General features: G+C 34.9%; 2 protein-coding genes and 1 pseudogene across 2 annotated transcripts; 2 read left to right on the top strand and 1 right to left on the bottom strand.

Annotated features, from left to right (window-relative positions):
* The first annotated feature begins 1992 nt into the window (after window positions 1-1992).
* Window positions 1993-4683, top strand: LOC102613627 (peroxidase 15-like). The gene is made up of 4 exons (XM_006492608.3): window positions 1993-2239; window positions 2632-2823; window positions 3354-3522; window positions 4049-4683. Exons 1-4 carry the CDS (start codon window positions 2021-2023, stop codon window positions 4519-4521), a joined length of 1053 nt encoding a protein of 350 aa, XP_006492671.1. The 5' UTR covers window positions 1993-2020; the 3' UTR covers window positions 4522-4683.
* A 1575-nt stretch (window positions 4684-6258) lies between these two features.
* Window positions 6259-9189, top strand: LOC102614803 (peroxidase A2). Its single transcript, XM_006492612.3, has 4 exons — window positions 6259-6534; window positions 7200-7391; window positions 8101-8269; window positions 8524-9189. Exons 1-4 carry the CDS (start codon window positions 6319-6321, stop codon window positions 8994-8996), a joined length of 1050 nt encoding a protein of 349 aa, XP_006492675.1. The 5' UTR covers window positions 6259-6318; the 3' UTR covers window positions 8997-9189.
* Window positions 9190-17849: 8660 nt separating this feature from the next.
* LOC102629258 (cyclin-dependent kinase F-4-like) lies at window positions 17850-18790 on the bottom strand (annotated as a pseudogene).
* Window positions 18791-19512: the final 722 nt, after the last annotated feature.

Raw genomic sequence — 19512 nt, 5'->3', positions numbered from 1 at the left:
ATGGCGATGGCATGGACTAAATCCAACGTTATCGTTTATCAAAGTTGAATTCTTCAGCCCTAATTAAGTCGATCAGAATTTAAGCTGATTTATTTATTATTATTATTTTTTTTACAAACAAATGAAATTTTGGATATTACAAAGGGGGAATTATTCTTCTTTAATTTCTCACCCTTAGTCACCAGAAAATTACAATAGGGGCCAATTGCGGTTTTTTTTTTTTTTGCACAAAGTTTGGCCAAAAAACACTTCTTGCTTTGTAGCTCAATAAAGTTTCAATGGCATCAAAATGGACATGCATAAACGACTCTGCCAATATTGCCATGCCATGAATCATTTTAATTAAAAGAGGGACATGTCCATATATAAATGACATACATTGCAGCATCTAATTGCACAGACAGTAGTTTCTGAATCAAAATGCTAGTAATAATAAACAAACAAACAAACAAATAAATAAAATTTAACTGTAAAATCTTAAACTTTTCTTGCCTAATAAAACAAATTTTTCATCAGTTACGAAACCAGCTCAGCAGTATATAAACAAAATTTTAAAATTGAAATTGAATATTCATCCTAATTTTCCATCCACAAAACTATATACTCACAATTCAGCGAATTATTACTTGAAAGATATAAGGAAAGGAAGAAGATAACTATTGTATATTTTTAAACTAACAAATCTAACTCTTTCGTAGAAAATTCCTGTTCATTCTCTTTGGTTAAACATATATGATTTAAGGATAAGTGCACGAGTTACGAATAATTTATTTATAAAATCATAATTATAAAAATATAAAAAGATAGGGTGTTGTTACATAAAAAGCGGAGTGGAAATATCCTCACAATTTTCTTTTTGGGATAAATGTTCTTTTGATCCTTAAGATTTGAGTCAATTATCTAGCTAGACTTTGTATTTTTAAAAAATTATTTTAAAAATATATGTCTTAGTCAAAATTATTTACTTAATTATTCTCCTTTTTTTCCTTAACATGTAGATTTATTTGAATTTTAAGTTCCATGTAAGATAAAAAAAATATTTTACCCACTTTGAAAGTTAGATCCAATTGCGATAGAAGTAGGATGAATTATATAAGTTCATCCTTTTAATATTGGTGTTGTTATTACCTTTTCTTTTGTTTAATAAGAAAAAAGGAAAAAAAGTTCTAATAGGGACAAGAAATCTCATCCACTAAACAAGAACCTTTGCCCTATGAGTGGTTTTGTTGCAGAATTGATAGTATTTTTTGGAATAATTACCAGCCAAAAATTTTTTTTAATGCCAAAAATAGTAATCACTTTTGTAATGGCAATTGGAATGATATTAACTCCTATTTATTCATTATCTATGTTACGGCAAATGTTCTATGGGTACAAGCTATTTAATGCCCCAAACTCTTATTTTTTTGATTCTGGACCACGGGAGTTATTTGTTTTGATCTCGATTCTTCTACCCGTAATAGGTATTGGTATTTATCCCGATTTCGTTCTCTCACTATCAGCGGACAAGGCCGAAGCTATTATATCGAATTTTTTTTTGTAGATAGTTTTCATGACTAAAAAAAATCAAAAAGAAATCCCATGATTTTAAAAAGAGTTCGTTATCCAATGAACAAAGAAATCCTTTTTCTTCTCTTACTCTTAAGTTAAATAAAAAGAAGAAGTCAAATATTTTTAATTTAATTTAATAACCGATTCATGGGGTGGTTGGAGTATTACAGGGGGGACGACCGAGATACACTTGACATACTTCTACAATACTAAAAAGCAAATAATAAATGATCGTTAACACCTCAAAACTATGTGGAGAAAAATATGCTTTCACCAAACTTTAGGGAGAAAATCGATAATGTAATTATCTCATCATATAAGCTTTTGTTTTCAAACTGTGGACTTTTACAATATAATGTGAAACTTCTTAGTCGTTCCCAAGTCTACTCCTGTTTAGCTTGGTTGGCTATAAATAAAGAGGCGCATATATAGAAGGCTTAGAAATAACTCTCATTCTCATCATTGCAAAATGGCTTCTCTTCGTTTTCTCCTTGCAGCTGCTCTTGTAGTTGCATTTGTGCTTGAGGGATCATCACCAGCTCAAGCTCAACTTTCTCCCTCTTTTTATAATTCCACATGCCCTAATGTAGCCAACATAATTCGGGAGGTGCTTCAGAATGCTTTCTTGTCCGATATTCGCATCGGTGCCAGCCTCATCAGGCTTCATTTCCATGACTGTTTTGTTAATGTAATCAATCTCTACTCTTTGATTTTTCTTCTTTTTCAATTAATATTTTAAAATATGAATTAAGGTCCTCTTTTAATCTGAGTTTTGCATAGTATTTTAAAAAATCTTGTGTAACATGTCCATTATTAGTAATATATGATTGAAAAAAACTACGTACACTTATATCCTTAACTTCTAACAGTCACAATTAAGCTCAGGAAAAGCTTACATCATGGGGGAAACCTGGTCTTACAAACTTATATAAGACAATTTGGATATATGTATGTTTATCCAAAAAGAAAATGAACAAATATTCATTATTTTCTTAATAGTAAGATAAGAAGAATCTACCTAATTATTAAATTAACGATACAAGAGCAGTTGATCATAACAAGCTTTTAATGTTATTTCAGGGCTGTGATGCATCGATTTTGCTGGACAATACTACTACCATAGTAAGCGAGAAATTTGCTGCGCCAAATAATAATTCGGCGAGGGGTTTTGAAGTTGTTGATGACATGAAAGCTGCCGTTGAAAGGGCCTGTCCAGGCGTTGTTTCCTGTGCTGATATTCTTACTATTGCAGCTGAACAATCTGTTGCTCTGGTATATATGAATTTCTATTAACAACTCATCTTGCTCTACTACATATTTTTAGCTTAAAAGTGATTAAATTACTATGGTATCAGAGAGTAAGTCTGACTTTACATTCGTGTTGGAATTTTCAGTCCCTGAGTACTTAACTAAATGAATCCACATGCTTAGTTTTAGGCGGCAACAGTCCACCGACATTACCATGTTGACTTCGTGATAGTGCCTGGACAAACTTTACCGTATGAAAAGGGAAGGCTTCTCCTTCCCCCCACCCCCCCAAAAAAAAAGTGATGAGATTCATGGAGGACACATCAGTTTTACGTGAAAATATCTTCTTTATGTGATACAGTCTGGTTGAACCGTTCACTCAAAATTGTAATGTCGGGAAACTGCTAATTTTGGGTGCAAAAAGACCCATATAAATACTAGCCAAATAAAGTCGGAAAGAGTAATTGCATGTCTATTTCTGATTTTAGTTAAATTTGCTTATTATGCATCTCTCAAGTGATTCTTTTGACTAATGATCGTGGTTTTGGTATCAGTCAGGGGGTCCTTCATGGACAAATCTATTGGGAAGGAGAGACAGCAGAACAGCCAACAGGACTCTTGCAAATGAAAATCTTCCAGGACCGAACAATAGTCTTGAGAGGCTCAAAGATAGATTCAGAAATGTTGGCCTCAACGATAATTTTGATCTTGTTGCACTCTCCGGTAATATTTGCTTATACACCCTTTGACTTGAGTACAAACAGACCTTGGAGTCTTTTGGGATAAAGCAGTATTGGAGCCAGAATTAGAAATCTGGACGTGGAAAATTTTTTAATGCCAATACTGAGTCTTGAAATCTTAGAGATAGTTTAAATGTTGAATATCTTATTTAAAAAGAAAAAATAAATTTTGATAAGGATGAGAAATCTCATCCACTAAATATCAATTTTTTTCTCATTGTTACTCTTACTAAGACGACCACCGACACAAAGCACATTCATACTCTACTGCACCTAGAAGGCTTGACTGAATATCCTAATGATGGAAGAAACTGTGTTTTAAAGTTTGACATTGGTGACTAGGAATATGTTAAAACGTTTGACAAATTTACTCCCCTTAATCACATCATGAAATTTGAATTGCTTCCCAAAAAGAAAAGTGAGAACCACCATAATGAAACTCCATTATTATCCTTAATTTGTATGAATTTGAGTAAAAATAACAAAGATTGGCTATGCATTTTTTTCAGGAGCTCACACATTTGGAAGGGCTCAGTGCCGAACTTTTAGCGATAGGTTATTCAATTTCAACAGCACTGGCAATCCAGACCCAACACTTAACACAACCCTCTTACAACAACTAAGGCAACTATGCCCACAAGGTGGAAACGGCAGCGTTCTAACTAATCTTGATGTCACAACACCTGATGTGTTTGACAACAAATACTTCTTCAATCTTCAAATACACAAGGGCCTTCTGCAGAGTGATCAAGAGTTGTTTTCGACTCCCGGGGCCGATACCGCTGCCATTGTCAATAACTTTGGCAGGAACCAGACTGCTTTCTTTGAAAACTTTGTGACTTCAATGATAAGAATGGGCAATTTGAAACCACTGACAGGAAATCAAGGGGAGATTAGATTGAACTGCAGGAGGGTCAACGGAAACAGCAATATCGCAACAAGATCATCATCATCGGAGGGTGATTTGGTCAGCTCTTTCTGAATAAGCTAGTTTGCAGCTAACGCGAGAGAAAGAGTTTGTGGGTAACAAACTCATGAATTTACTCCTATGTTTTGCCTGAAACATGCTTTGTATTTTCAATAAACTAAAGTTGTGGTTGTGTATTCACGTCCTGCTTTCTATGTATCAGAAATCCTTGTCATATTGTATGTGTTTCTTTTTTCTTTTCTTTTTTTTCTCCCGAAGTCATCGATATGTATTTTCATTTGAGTCACTTACAAGTTTTTAATAACCCACTTTATCCTCTAGCTTTAAAACATTAACCGGAAAAACACCTTCTTTTTACATATTGCTTTTTTCCTTTTTGTCTGACATTTGTAGTTTGACAAAATAGTGGGGAAGAATTTTTTGTAATTTTTAAAAATGGTTACACAAACTCTTTTTAGGATAAGAAAACTTAGTTTTTGGACAAATTTAAAAAAAATTGTGCGGTCTATGTGCACAAAAAAGAGCCTATATAGTTTCTAAAAGTAATGGAATCTTCGTGTCTAATCACTAAACCACGGCAAATATTTTGATCTTTTTTTCCCAAACTAAAAGTAGTAACAATGGTTATCTTTTTCATGATCATTAATAAAATCATTTTTCCTTCTAGAACTTAAGCGTGTTCTATCTTTTTCATTTCCTCTCGGTCCCTTCTTGAATTAGAAATCTAAATTACTCTTATACCCATTTCAAATATAATCCTGCCACCACTTAATTATTTAGCACCCACTTGGGGTTTTAATCTAACCCCATTTGAAGTCAAAGTCAAACAATTATATCTTTTAGGATAAATATTAAAATATTTAACAAACATTTATTGTTAGAGCTTAAAAATTAAGATGATTGAACCCACACTTATATGATAAAAATAATTATAACTTAAAGAGTTTGAGTAGCTCAATCTCGCATCTAACTATGTATGAGCTGACAAAATTATATTTGATATTTCGGTAGACAAATAAAAAATTTCAAAAGGTTTTGTTTTTTATATGAATTTCAAAAGGTTGAAATGAAGGATTTCGAATATGTGGAATCCACACGCCACTTGCTCCACATTCACACATACGATAAAAGAAACAGGTAGGCTGGCATTAAACAAAGGCGGCTCGAGGCGTCGCCGCCCCTACCTAACACCATTTCAAGAATTATCAACTTAGTCCCTCATTTCATGAATAATTACTCAAAATTTTGGATTTCATTTTAATAAGCTTTTATTCTCAAATAAGTTTGATATACATGCATTTGTAATACGTTCATTTATACTTTTTTTTAATAAAATTTTACAAACAAATATTCCCCTTTCTTATGTTCTCTCCACAAAAACGAAGGTTATTTCTAAATTTCAAGATCATTATGAAAATAAGACATGTAATTTCAAATGCTCCGTAATTAGTATATTGTACTTGAAAAAAAAATTAAAATCGAAGAATCTAATTGAAGACTTAAGCTTTTAAACACGAAAGAAAAATTGAATGAAATTTAAAAAAGAAAATTAACTAGTAATTTTATTTTAATAATAAAGAAAAAAAGACATCTTTATCCATATAGTTTACTTAGATGCTCACGTGGGCCACATTAGTTTAAAAAAAAATCACATAAACCTAATTAAGGGAATTACCGAATTAATAACGTAACTAACCTATTCAAACAGTGAAACGAGGAACTTCGAGGTTGCTGCAAAGTTCTAATCCTAATCTGGTTTGTTTGGTTATAAATAAAGAGGCATTTCTCTTTGTTTTCCAAGTCCTAAGACTAATCATTCTCTTCATAGAGAAGTAGTAACTCTTAGCCAAAATGGCTTCACTTCGTTATCTTCTTGCAGCAGCTCTTGTTGTTGCTTTTGTGCTTGAGGGATCACCATCTCAAGCTCAACTTTCTCCATCTTTTTATTCTTCCACATGCCCTAATGTATTGAACATTATCGAGGATGTGCTTAAGAAAGCGTTCTCGTCCGATATCCGGATCGGTGCCAGCCTCATCAGGCTTCATTTCCATGACTGTTTTGTTGATGTAAGCAATCTCTGCTCTCTCATTTTTCATCTTCTTTACTTTATCAAGCTCTCTGTCTATGTACTTACTGATATAACATAGTTTCAAGTATATCAATGAACAGTATCTTTATAATTTTTATGGCATTAAACAAAATATAGAGTTTTCAGTAAGAGTTTGAATATATCATTTTAATTTCAACAACTTCCAAAACCATTTTTATTTATCTTTTTTCTTTCTCTTTACAACAAATTTTTCCTCTCTAATTCGATGTACCGAGGACCATGTAATTCTCTGTTTATAAATAAATTTTAATATGGGGTTTTCATGTACTAGAAATTTAAATCTAGCAAAGATTTGGTACAAAACAGGAAATAAAATCCACCTCATGGCCTCATCCCTGCTGAGTTCTTTTAATGATCATGGGTCCAATATTAATGGTGTATGGTTGAAAAAAAATCACACTTGTTTTATATTCTTCCAACTGAGAAATTTAAATCAACTGGAAATCCTAGTCTTAAAAACATATGTAATAATAAGACAATTTAAATAAGAAGAGTTTGCATTATTTATATAATTTTTTTGAATTCCTGTCCATAAGATAAGAAGGAATCTATCTACTTGAAAAAGTAATAATACAATGGACTGTTAACATAGCAAGTTGTTAATTAATATTATTTTTTCAGGGGTGTGATGCTTCGATTTTGCTGGACAGCACTAACACCATAGACAGCGAGAAATTTGCTGCGCCAAATAATAATTCGGCGAGGGGTTTTGAAGTTATTGATAACATGAAAGCTGCCGTTGAAAAGGCATGTCGAAGGGTTGTTTCCTGCGCTGATATTCTTACTATTGCGGCTGAACGATCCGTTGCTTTGGTAATGAATTTCTATTACCAACTCCTCTTCCCAGTAAATATTTTACGCTTAGAAGTAAATTAATATGGGTATCAGAATAAGCGAACAGAATAATGATAAATCTTTGTAGTATTAATGTAGTGTTTAACTATTTTTTTAATTAATAATAACCCATATAAATTTAACGTGTTTTTATATTATTTTTTTCAGTTAATTAAATATCCCGTAAGTTCAACTTTATCCTTAGAAGAATATATTAATTAAATAATTATTCACATAGAACAATGTGCAAGATCTGAGTCCACATGTTTAGCCTTTGCTAGTTATTGCATCTGCTATTCAACGACAAAATTGCCCCACCATGTGGAAATTGATTTAAGTGAAGGGATTCATCGTTGGACCGATCATTTTTAGATTCGGACGACGTGGTGGACTCCATTATTTAAAAGGGGTGACTTATTGACTATGGTGCATCAGCTACACTGTATGGTACCAAAATTGCTACAAGTATGTCAATATAGTGATTATCAACGGATAAATTGTTACCGACAGTGAGACACTTTTTACTGCGCTGGTGTATCGTAGCAAGGCCTTAGTTTTAAAATTAAAAGTTTTCTTCTTTTGTTATACGACAAAGTTTGATTCAACGGCTAGCAAATTAAATAGTCCGCCCCAAACACACATCTCTTAAGATTATTGCTGATTTTGAGTGAATGGCTTTTGGTTACAGTCAGGGGGTCCGTCATGGGCAGTTCCATTGGGAAGAAGAGACAGCAGAACGGCAAACAGAGCTCTTGCAAATCAGAATCTTCCAGGACCATCTAATTCTCTTGATGAGCTCAAATCTAGTTTTAGAAATGTTGGCCTCAATGACAAGTTTGATCTTGTTGCACTCTCCGGTAATTATTAATTGCTTCTACATCCTTTTAGTTACTTGAGTAAAGTTACGAGAGTAAACTTTTAGGAGTCAAAACTGCCTGCTAATAGTAACTCATACTCAAAAATTAATTTAAGAAATGAGTGTTGGTGCCTTAAATTTATATTTACTTAACTCAAAATTTAAATAATATCCCTAACAATAAAATTATCATTATTGTTCCTCGTATGTGAATTCAGTAAAAATAACAAAGGTTTGGTCATGCATGTTTTTCAGGAGCTCACACGTTTGGAAGGGCTCAGTGCAAATTTTTCAGTGACAGATTATACGATTTCAACAAAACTGGCAAGCCAGACCCAACAGTGGACAGAACCCTCTTAAAGCAACTGAGGGAACTATGCCCACAGGGTGGAAACGGCGCCGTTCTTGCTAATTTTGATGTCAAAACACCTGATGCTTTCGACAACAAATACTTCTCCAATCTTAGACTCCGCAAAGGCCTTCTGCAGAGTGATCAAGAGTTGTTTTCGACTCCTGGTGCCGATACCGCTGCCATTGTCGAGGACTTTGGGAGGAACCAGACTGCTTTCTTTAAAAACTTTGTGATCTCAATGATAAGAATGGGCAATTTGAAACCACTGACAGGAAATCAAGGGGAGATTAGATTGAACTGCAGGAGGGTCAATGGAAACAATAATATTGCAACAAGATCATCATCATCGGAGGGTGATTTGGTCAGCTCTTTCTAATAAGCTAGCTTGCGGCATATGCGAGAGAGTTTTTGTGCTTAACAAACTCGAATTTAATCTTATCGTTTGGCCTGAAACATGTTATGTGTTTTCAAATAAATTAACTATCAAACTTGAGTTTAATCTAATTTTCTTGTCTGAAACATGCTATGTATTTTCAAATAAATTAATTAAACTTGTGTTTTTGTGTTCTCGTCCTGCTTTCTATACGCATCAAAAAGCCTGATACAGTAAATTCTCTGTATAATCATATTGTTGAGACTGGAGAAATTTATTTTAATAAAGAGGTTATAACTCAATAGAAGTATAGTACAAAAATTATTGTCTTTACTTAATTATCTCTAATGCAAGTGATATAGGGGTAAATTATGTCATGTATTAATAAATTAATAATTATTAAATGTAACATGATATATATTTTTGATATATTATTAATATGTGAAAGTAAGTTTATTAAGTCGGGACTTATAAAAAATATAACTTATTACAATGTAAAATTTATTTTTAATTATAACTGGTCCCAACTTGGGACCAAAATTTTAATTACTATAAAGAAATTATTCATATATAAAGTATTTCTATTTGGAGGTTTTATTGTATTATTGTTTATTATTTGTTCTTTCAACATCATCAATGTCACGTTTTAACCAATAAAAATTATGCATAATTGCATATATGTGGCTTGTGCCGTAGGCTTGCCGCTAAGAATTAATATTAGATCGGGCAGAAAAAATTATGAATTTAAATTTATTTGTCGAATGATACTTTCGTTCTCTTAGAAATTCTTTTTATCTCTCTTATTATTTTTTTCGTTTCGTCCTTGAAATTTAATAAAATCAGTTTTCTCTTAAACTTAATTACGCTACTTTCATCTTTTATAATCTAAGAGAACATAGATGAATTTTTTCTGTAAGGAATTTACCTTGCATCAGTTAATTAAAATAGTTACAATTCTAAAATTGATTTTTTATATGAATTACGTAACAATCACTAGCTATAGGCATAATATGTAGAAGCCATAGGGAAAATGATATTTCAGTAAATAATAATTAAAATTCCGAAGGGTTTCGATTTGTGGAATCCACACGCTAAAAGAATAATATTAATCAGAGGCAAAGGCCCCGGGACCGCCACAAAACAAAGGCACCATTTCATGAATTATTAACTTTTTTTTTTTTGTTTTGACCACGAGGTATCCTGGAGAGGGCCCCAACTGTGAGAGGTACCTTTAAGCCCGTACCAAAACCTAGACTAAAAGTCCCCGCTCGAACCGAGAGGCACAGGTTCTCCTAACAAAGGCGACTTCCCTGCGACTCGAACTGGGGAGCAAACTCACTCAAGCCATGAATTATTAACTTTAAGTGGCTTAGATTCAACCACTCATGTGGGTGACGAGAGTTTTAGTTTCATTTATATAAATACTAAAAATAAATAAATAAATAAATAAAACGGCTGGGAGGACCGGTAAGGCTTCAAAATTTTTTGGTGAAACATATGCTTTTACTATATCTTAGGGAAAACATTAATTATGTAATTATTGCATCATATCATTTTACGTTTTCTGTTTTGCATTTTACACTTTCGTTTTCACCGAAATAAAAAATGGGTTCATAATTTGCAGCCACTAAATAAGTTCACATTTAAGACTCAACTATTAATTTTGAAAAAAATAGATGTGCTTGTTTGTTTCTGGGGCGCCTATACAAGGCCCAAAACGTGTCTTGCCAATTAAGGTGTAGATCACCCCTTATAAACTCAACATCTTTCATGTGCTTTGCCGATGTGGGATTTGCCTAGGGTGTTACATACACCCCCTCTTGAGGACTCAACGTCCTCATTGAAGTTTGCCTCACCATCGCTCAAGAGGACATGTGGAGCCGCTCTGATACCATAATGTCATGACCCAACCCAGACCTGACAAGACATTATCCGTTTTGAACCTTAACAAGGCCCGCACGGGTTTGTTTCAGGGGCGCCCATACACTCCAAAACGCGTCTTACAAATTAAGGTGTGGATAACCCTTATAAACCCAACATCTCTCCTATACTTTACCGATGTAGGATTTTCCTAGGATGTTACATACACCCCTTTGGGGACTCAGCGTCCTCGCTGAGTTTTGCTCCACTATCGCTCAAGAGGACACAGAGCCACTCTGATACCATAATGTCATGACCCAACCCAGACCTAACAAGATATTGTCCACTTTGGGTCTTAATAAGGCTTGCACGGTTTTATTTCTGGGGCGCCCATATACTCCAAAATGTGTTTTGCCAGTTAAGGTGTATATCACCCTTTATAATCCCAACATCTCTCCCATGCTTTGCCGATGTGGGATTTGCCTAGGATGTTACACACACCCCTCTTGGGGACTCAGTGTCCTCGACGTGGTTTGCCCCAACATTGCTTAAGATGATACGCAGAGCCATTCTGATACCATAATGTCATGACCCAACCTAGACCTGACAAGATATTGTCCGCGTTGGGCCTTAAGAAGCTCTGTACACGTTTGTTTCTACGGCGCCTATACACCCCAAAACGCATCTTGCCAATTAAGATGTAGATCACCCTTTATAAACCCAGTATTTATCATGTGCTTTGCCGATGTGAGATTTGCCTAGGGTGTTACAGGTAAGGGATTTAAACACAAGGTTACTTTTAGAACAGTGAATGCAACAATTATTTCTGAAAGGTCTTAAATGCTATGGATACAAAGGAATTAATTCGTAAGTGTAAAGCGATAACTATCAAAGAGAAAAAAAAAATAAAGTAACTTTGGAAGTGAGAATGAAAGAAAAAAGAGAGAAGGTATTGGCTGGCTATTTGATGGGCAAGATACTTCTTACAAGAGGAGTTCATAAGAAAGGGCTGAAGATGGCATTACAACAAGTTTGGAGGACAATTAAAGAAGTTAAGATAGAGAGCTTGGGTGCTCATATCTTTATGTTCAAGTTTGCAGATGAAGCTGATAAAAGAAGGGTGATGGCAGGAGGCCTTTGGCACTTTGATAAGGCCTTAATTGTCCTTACAGAACCGAAAGGAATTGGGGGAGATCACAAAACAGTCTTTCACTCATACAACATTCTGGGTGTAGATTCGAAATGTCCCAGTTGCCTGTTTGGAAAGATATTTTCTCCAAGAATTGGGTGGGAAGATTGGGGGAGATCACAAAACAGTCTTTCACTCATACAACATTCTGGGTGTAGATTCGAAATGTCCGAGTTGCCTGTTTGGAAAGATATTTTCTCCAAGAATTAGGTGGGAAGATTAGAATAGTAAAGGAGGTTGAAACAAACGAATATGGTGAATATATTGGGGAATTTGTAAGAGTTAGAATTTCGATCAAAATGACTCAGCCATTAGAAAAGATCTTACAAGAGGGTGATGCAGATATTCCAATGTCTATAGATTATGAATGATTGCCTGACTTTTATTTCATTTGTGGAGTTATTAGCCACTAGTTCAAGGAATGTGCTAAGTATTAGGGTCAACGAAAAGAGGAACTTCCATATGGGGTGTGGATGAAGGCAGTTACAGTAGGAGGACGCTCAAAGAAGCACCGTATCAATGAGAGATGGAATAGGGATAGTGGCAAATTAGTGAGTAACTCGGCAAACTCAGAACATTATGGCTGCTCACAACAACCTCAACAGAGTCAAAGTAACCTGGTTGACAAAACCAAATCAGGAAGAGATGGATCAAACTAATGAATTAGCTATAGGTGATGAGGTGGAACGAGTAGGTGAAAAGCGTTTAATGAATGGCATGTTGGAAATAACAATGGCACAGCAAACAAGCGGCAAAAAGAAGCATGAGATAGAGGGAAACACAAGAGGACTTGGAAATGTGGGAATTCATGCGAGAAATAAAAATGTTAAAAACAAGCGAGAAAGTTTGGAGGCAACACCAATTAAAGTTTATGAGGAGATATTGTACTAAGAAGGCGCGGAAGAAGCAAAGAGAGGAAATTGGTCTCGAAGGGCTCCAATGAGACCCAATAGAAGGAAATGAAAATTACAAGCCCGAAACACAAACTCCAATGGTGGAAACAAATATAGGTTAGGGGTGTTAAAAAGGCCAAGTTGTGAGCTAACTGGGCAAAGTCCAAAACAAAAGAAGATGAAAGTGACTAGCCTACCCAAATTAGAAACAAAGTAATATCAATTGAATTCACCAGTGGCAAGACTCAATTTGAGCTAGGAACCGTTGGCAATGGAGGGAATGGAAATTGCAGACTCAAACATATAAGAGATATCGGTAGAGGTTGGCGATCAAGAACGCTGGAAGCCATGAAAATCCTCAGCCGGAACATTCGGGGTTTGGGGAATTCCCGGATGTTCCTAGCAATGAAACAAATTCTCCAAATTCATAGACCTCAACTTATGTTTTTGAGTGAGACAAAGTTGCAATCTATGCAAATGGATACGGTTCGTAGTAAGCTAAATTTTGATAGTTGTTTTGCTATGGATAGTAATGGAAGGGGAGAAGGTCTTGCAATGCTTTGGAACTTTGAAATTTGTGTGCAAATTAAGTCATTTAGTAAGCACCACATTGATGCTGAACAACAAATGGGCAATGGAAAGCAAATGCAATGTACATAAGTGTATGGACATCCAGAAATGCAACAAAAAAAGCACACATGGACATTAATGAGACGCCTATCAGATTTATCTTCCATACCTTGGTTATGTTTCGGTGATTTTAATGAAATTTTACACCCACATGAGAAGAGTGTTGGCAATGATAAAAATCCAAACCAAATTAGTGACTTTAGAGAAGCCTTAAGAGATTATAATCTAAAGGATGTAGGCTGCAAGAGATATCTGTTTACATGGGGTAACGGAAGATTTAGCCCTAACTTTGTGGAAGAACGATTAGACAGATTTTTATGCAATGAGGTTTGAAGTGAGAGATTTGTTGACTGTGTAGCTGTTAATCTCAAGAGTTGGATGTTCGATCACAGCCCGGTGTTGATGGAGGTTTATAATAGAAGTAATGGCCTGAATTATCAAATAAAGAGAACTTCACAAATCCATTATGAAGATATGTGGATCTCATATGACACCTGTAAAAGTATAATTAAAGAAGAATGGCATAAACATGGATGCTGGAACATAGATGATCCCATACATTTATCCCATAAGGTGATTAAAGATTCCATGGCTAGTTTGATTCTGTGTAGCAAGGAAGAATTTAAGGGGAGAGAAAAGAAACTGAAGAAGTTGAAGAAACAGTTGCAGAGCTTAAAGGAAAAAATGTGCAGTATGAATTTGGGGATGAAATTAAATGGGTGGAGAGACATATTCATAACATAGTGGTTGGTGAAGAGATTTTCTGAAAATAGCGATCGAGAGCGGATCGGCATAAAAAGGGGGATAAGAACACCAAGTTTTTCCATTATAAAGCCTCATCGCAGAAGAAAAAGAATGTAATATGGGGAATTGAAGATGAAACCGGAAGATCGATTAAAAATGTTGAAGAAGTGGAGCATGAGTTTTGCACTTATTTCACAAATTTGTTCACCACATCCAGACCAAGCTAGAACCAAATAGCAGCAGCTCTTTCAGGGATAACACCGAGGGTCTCAAATGACATGAACGAGCAATTGGACAAGCCTTTCTGAACAGAGCAAATTGTTGAAGCCTTATCACAGATGTGTCCAACGAAGACTCCAAGGCCTGATGGATTGCTAGCAGTCTTTTACCAAAAACATTGGCAAACGATTAAATCCGGAGTTATCACTACTTGCCTCCACATCCTCAACAAGCAAGGTACTATAGGCCCTCTCAATCATGCATATATTGCTCTAATTCCTAAGATTGGAAAACCTATAAAAGTCACTGATTTTAGGCCTATTAGTCTTTGTAACGTTATCTATAAAATTATTGCTAAGACAATAGTAAAAAGGCTTAAACAAACCCTGTCCAAAATCATATCCCCAATGCAAAGTGCTTTCATCCCTAATAGGCTGATAACCGTCAATATCACTGTAGGTCACAAATGCTCCTATAAAATAAGACACGGTAAGGGGAAAAGAAATAGCCTTGTGGCTATAAAGCTCAATATTAGTAAAGCCTACGATAGATTAGAATGGAATTTTCTTGAGCAAACCATGTTGGAGCTAGGTTTTTTTCAAAATTATGTACGATTGGTCATGAGGTGTATAAGCTTTGCTTCTTTTTCTGTAATTATAAATGGTATGATTAGCGGACTAATCAAACCTCAGGGTGGGCTAAGGAAAATATGTCTGCTATCTCCATACCTTTTGATCATATGTGCAGAGGCTTTTTCTTCTTTGCTGGTGTGGGCTGAACAGTAGAAGCTCATTCATGGGCTGTCATTTGGCAATGGCACTAAAATCTCTCACATTCTTTTTGTGGATGACAGTCTTGTATTCACTAGGGCATCAGCTACAGATTGTCAAAATTTGAAAAGAATTTTTAATTGCTACACTACAACCTCTGGAAAATTATTCGATTATGACAAATCCTCTATGCTCTTCAGTTGTAATGTTCAAAGTGATTAAGCTTTGGTAATCAAAAACATATTCCAGCTCAACATTGTTTCAAGCATGAAAAATATTTGGAGCTACCGGACAAGAGCTCAAATCAGTTTACTCTTTATTTGGTATGTAAAGGTTTTGAAAGGTTTAATATCTATCCAGAAGAGTTTTTTTTTTTTAATACTAATAATACAATCAGATATTATAATTACATAGTGAAACTATAACTTTACGTACATTAAATTTTATAAAATACTTTTTTAGATTGTCTATCTTCACATATATCTTAGGGTTGTCCGCTCCACCAAATTGTCTACCTTCACAATTATTCGAGGGATATTAGAGGGTCGTCCACTTCACTTAAAATTTACAAAAGAGAAAGTTACAATTGACTCCAATCAATCATACTTAATTAAGGGAGAGCCCTTGAGATCTCAAACTGGTGCTCTCACAAATGTTTACAAATGTGAGAGTAAGTAATCCATCACTCGGCCAAAGACCGAGTGGTCTATCCAAAATATATTTAAATATTACATTTTATTTATTTATTATTTATTAAGTGTATATATATTATTATAGTTAGTTGAAATATAAATGTGATAAGAAATGAATGGAAAAAAACTTTTGGTCCATGCCAAAACTTTTCCCTTTTGATTGGAATTTTGCAATCATAATTCGAAAACATACCCTTTTGATTTTCTTATGGCATAAATGGAATCACAACCCGCAACCATAAATTTTCATCAAACATGGCGTTGGCTTAAATTTGAGTTAGCAAGGAGTTGTATGTATTGTGAAGTTATCTTCTTTGAGAACTTTGTTTCTTCCACACACTAGAAAGTAGCAGGTTTTTGAGAATTAATCTAGTTGATGGACGTCCGTTAATTGAGGTTGGTCATAGTTAGACGCCAGATATATAGTTGATCAATTGGTGAATTTTAATCTTTTGATTTGAAATAATAGATTTGGGGTTTGAATCCACTCACGTGGAGCTATCTGGGTTGCCATTAAGCTATAATTTAAAAACGAAAAATGAATATATTTGATTTCAAGATGCAACTCTCCCTTTTCATAATGCCATAGCTTACTGTAAAAATTTAATATTTACTCTTTGTCAATCTTGCCTAGGGAGTACTCTTGCACACTTTCGTGATTTGGCAATTTTTGCCCGGTTGGGTAATGATCCATGCTTTGGAAAAGCTTCGAAAATAGCTACAGTGATATGGTGTCCCCTCCAACTTTGATAAAGGTCAACAGTAAGAATAATATTCCTAGGTTATCTGCTTGTGAGGGAATTTCTAGAGATCATCATGGAACCTTCCTTGGCAGTTCTACGTTCGTTGGTCATGAATCCTCTTTTTATGCTGAATTTATGGTAGTTATTCTTGCTATTGGACAAGCATGGTTAAGGGGTTGGCATAAACTTCGGATTAATGTGACGCCATGTCTATGACTCAATGTATTCAGAATTTTGGCTACTCTCTTCCATGGAAACTCCACACTAGTTGGTTTAATTGCCTTTACTTGCTTCGCTTAATATAATAATTTATCACATATTTATCGTGAAGGTAACAAAGTGGGGGATACTTTAACTAACGATAGTCTTAGTTATCATTTTTCCACTGTGGAATCTACCTCCCCATTCAATTCAGAAGCCTCTTCTTCTAGAATTTTGGTGTTCCTAATTTTCATTTGTCGTAACTTTTATCACTCTCATGCACTCTTTTATCTTCTAAATAATATTTTTTCAATTTAAAAAAAAAATGGACTTACACTCGGTGAAATCAATGTATAGGACAATAGCTAATTTGAGAAGATGACAGTGCATTGAATACCCGTTAATGTCCTTTCTAGGGCCAGTGGTATCAAATTATTCGAAAAAATGACAGTATTGAGTAATTTTTGCTTACTTGAATGAATGAAGCTATTAAAATATCCACAACAGAGATACTACGTACGTAGCTAGGTTTTTTGATAACAAATACAGTAATCGGCCATCACATTTTCTTCAAAATCCAGGAGGCCTCGACATCGGCTGCTGCAATGGCTGCATCCGAGAAGCCAACATCTTAGTTGTAGCTGTATAAACAGTTTTATGCATCATGGAGGTTGCTGGATTGGAAGAGTTGATGATCATATGATCATCATTATTAGTCCTTTGCATCTCACATTTGACCATAACTTTAAAAAAAAAAAATGGTCATGGACTTACACTCATTGAATTCAACATAAAAGACACTAGGGAAGCTGAGGAGATGAATATCAATGCATTGAATAATCTTCGACAGTACAATCAGTACGTACGTAGTTAGGTTTCTAAGTACAAATACAATAACCAGCCTTAACGTTTTCTTCAAAATCCGGGAGGCCTCGACATCATCAGCTGCTGCAACGGTTGCATGCGAGAAGCCAACATCTCAGTTCTAGTCGCGTAACCAGTTTTACAAATCACGGAGGTTGCCGGTTTGGCAGAGTTGATGATCATGTGATCATGGTTAGTCCTTTGCATCTCACATTTGACGCACGAACATAATTGCCCATCATTCGGTACCTGAGAATATGTCAAAGAACGTCCTTGCATTGTGACTGTGGCAGTAGGAAACGCAACAGCTTCAAAATTATTGCAAAGAAGAGGCACCGATCGAGGAACAAAATGGCAGCTCCGGAAGAAAGGATGTTCCAAAGCTTCCGCAGCCGTAGGCCTCATGCGTGGATTCCAGGAACAAAGCCATGAAATCAAGCTGATGGATTATCGACTAGCTGATGGTAACAACTCACTTAGATTCACGCCACCCATCTGCCGTAGATTTTGTAAATTTGATCAGCTGAATTTTTTCCCGGAAAAAGAATCCTGAAACTCAACATCTCGAACATAATAGCACCCATCGCCCACCTATCAACTTCAGGTCCACATATCTCGGATAAAAGCAACACTTCAGGAGCTCGATACCAGCGAGTTGTAACGTAATCAGTGCACGGCAGACTGGAATCAATTTCCTTCACCATTCCAAGATCCCCTATCTTGATCACACCTTTCGAAACAAGCAAGTTGGAAGGCTTTAGGTCACGGTGAAAATAACCCTGTCGGTGCATGTAATGGAGACCTTGAAACACTTGAAAACACAAGTTTCTGGCTTCATCTTCAGAGAAATTTTGACCCGCACTTTCTTTCATAAGTTTTAGAAGATCAGATTCCATGTAATCGAACACAATGAATACGTCTTCGTGTTCTTTGACAAGATTCCTCAACTTGACAATGTTGGGATGATTATTCATCTTCCTTAAAAATATCATAAGTTTCTGATCTTTTCGTATTGCTCCATTTTTTTTTCAGTGCGATATATGGAACCAATTTTTTTTTCTGCACGGGTATTTATAATGTGACAATAACTTGCCGTATTGAATTAGGAAATAGTTTCCTATTCCCATTAGATTTTTATGTAATAACAATTACCCTAATTGAATAGGAAACTAGTTTCCTAAATGAAATTAAAACTGTAGTAAGAAAAGGAAACGCGTACCAGAACCGCACTAGGAAAAGGTTATATTAGTAACTTTACATATAGTATTAATTATCTAAGTACATCAATTTTCTTGAATATAACCAGACAGGCTTGTTAATTAGAAACTACTGTAATATAAGTTACGTAAATACATAAAATTAACCAAATAGGCCATTACAAATTTAACAGTTTCCCCCTTTTTTAATTTTCTTTTTGTGTTGCCAGTGTTCGCTAAAAGAAGAGACTGCCAAAACCAATAATGAGAAATATAGGTCAAAAAATGTTATCATAAGAGTTCATGCATGATTTCATTTGATCCAATTAATGAACATATTGAGAAGTAAAATTGGGAAAATCTTTTATTGCAGTCTTATTACATACTTATTCAAGAAATCACAGAAAACACAAAACCTGCACACTTATAAATAGAAACACATAATCCAATGTTTTTTGTACGAAATTAGGATATGTAATGTCTCACGGTGCTCGGAAGGATGTAAATGATCAGCTTAT

The sequence above is a fragment of the Citrus sinensis genome, chromosome 2, assembly GCF_022201045.2.
Source record: "Citrus sinensis cultivar Valencia sweet orange chromosome 2, DVS_A1.0, whole genome shotgun sequence".
Lineage (NCBI taxonomy): Eukaryota > Viridiplantae > Streptophyta > Magnoliopsida > Sapindales > Rutaceae > Citrus > Citrus sinensis.
The sequence above is the reverse complement of the archived record's forward strand: the minus strand, read 5'-3'. Positions and strand labels throughout refer to the sequence as shown.

Coding starts and splice junctions, on each gene's coding strand:
- LOC102614803 (XM_006492612.3), top strand. CDS start 6,319: ATGGCTTCACTTCGTTATCTTCTTGCAGCAGCTCTTGTTGTTGCTTTT. Junction 6,535..7,199: donor TCCATGACTGTTTTGTTGAT/GTAAGCAATCTC, acceptor TTATTTTTTCAG/GGGTGTGATGCTTCGATTTT. Junction 7,392..8,100: donor CTGAACGATCCGTTGCTTTG/GTAATGAATTTC, acceptor TTTTGGTTACAG/TCAGGGGGTCCGTCATGGGC.
- LOC102613627 (XM_006492608.3), top strand. CDS start 2,021: ATGGCTTCTCTTCGTTTTCTCCTTGCAGCTGCTCTTGTAGTTGCATTT. Junction 2,240..2,631: donor TCCATGACTGTTTTGTTAAT/GTAATCAATCTC, acceptor ATGTTATTTCAG/GGCTGTGATGCATCGATTTT. Junction 2,824..3,353: donor CTGAACAATCTGTTGCTCTG/GTATATATGAAT, acceptor TTTTGGTATCAG/TCAGGGGGTCCTTCATGGAC.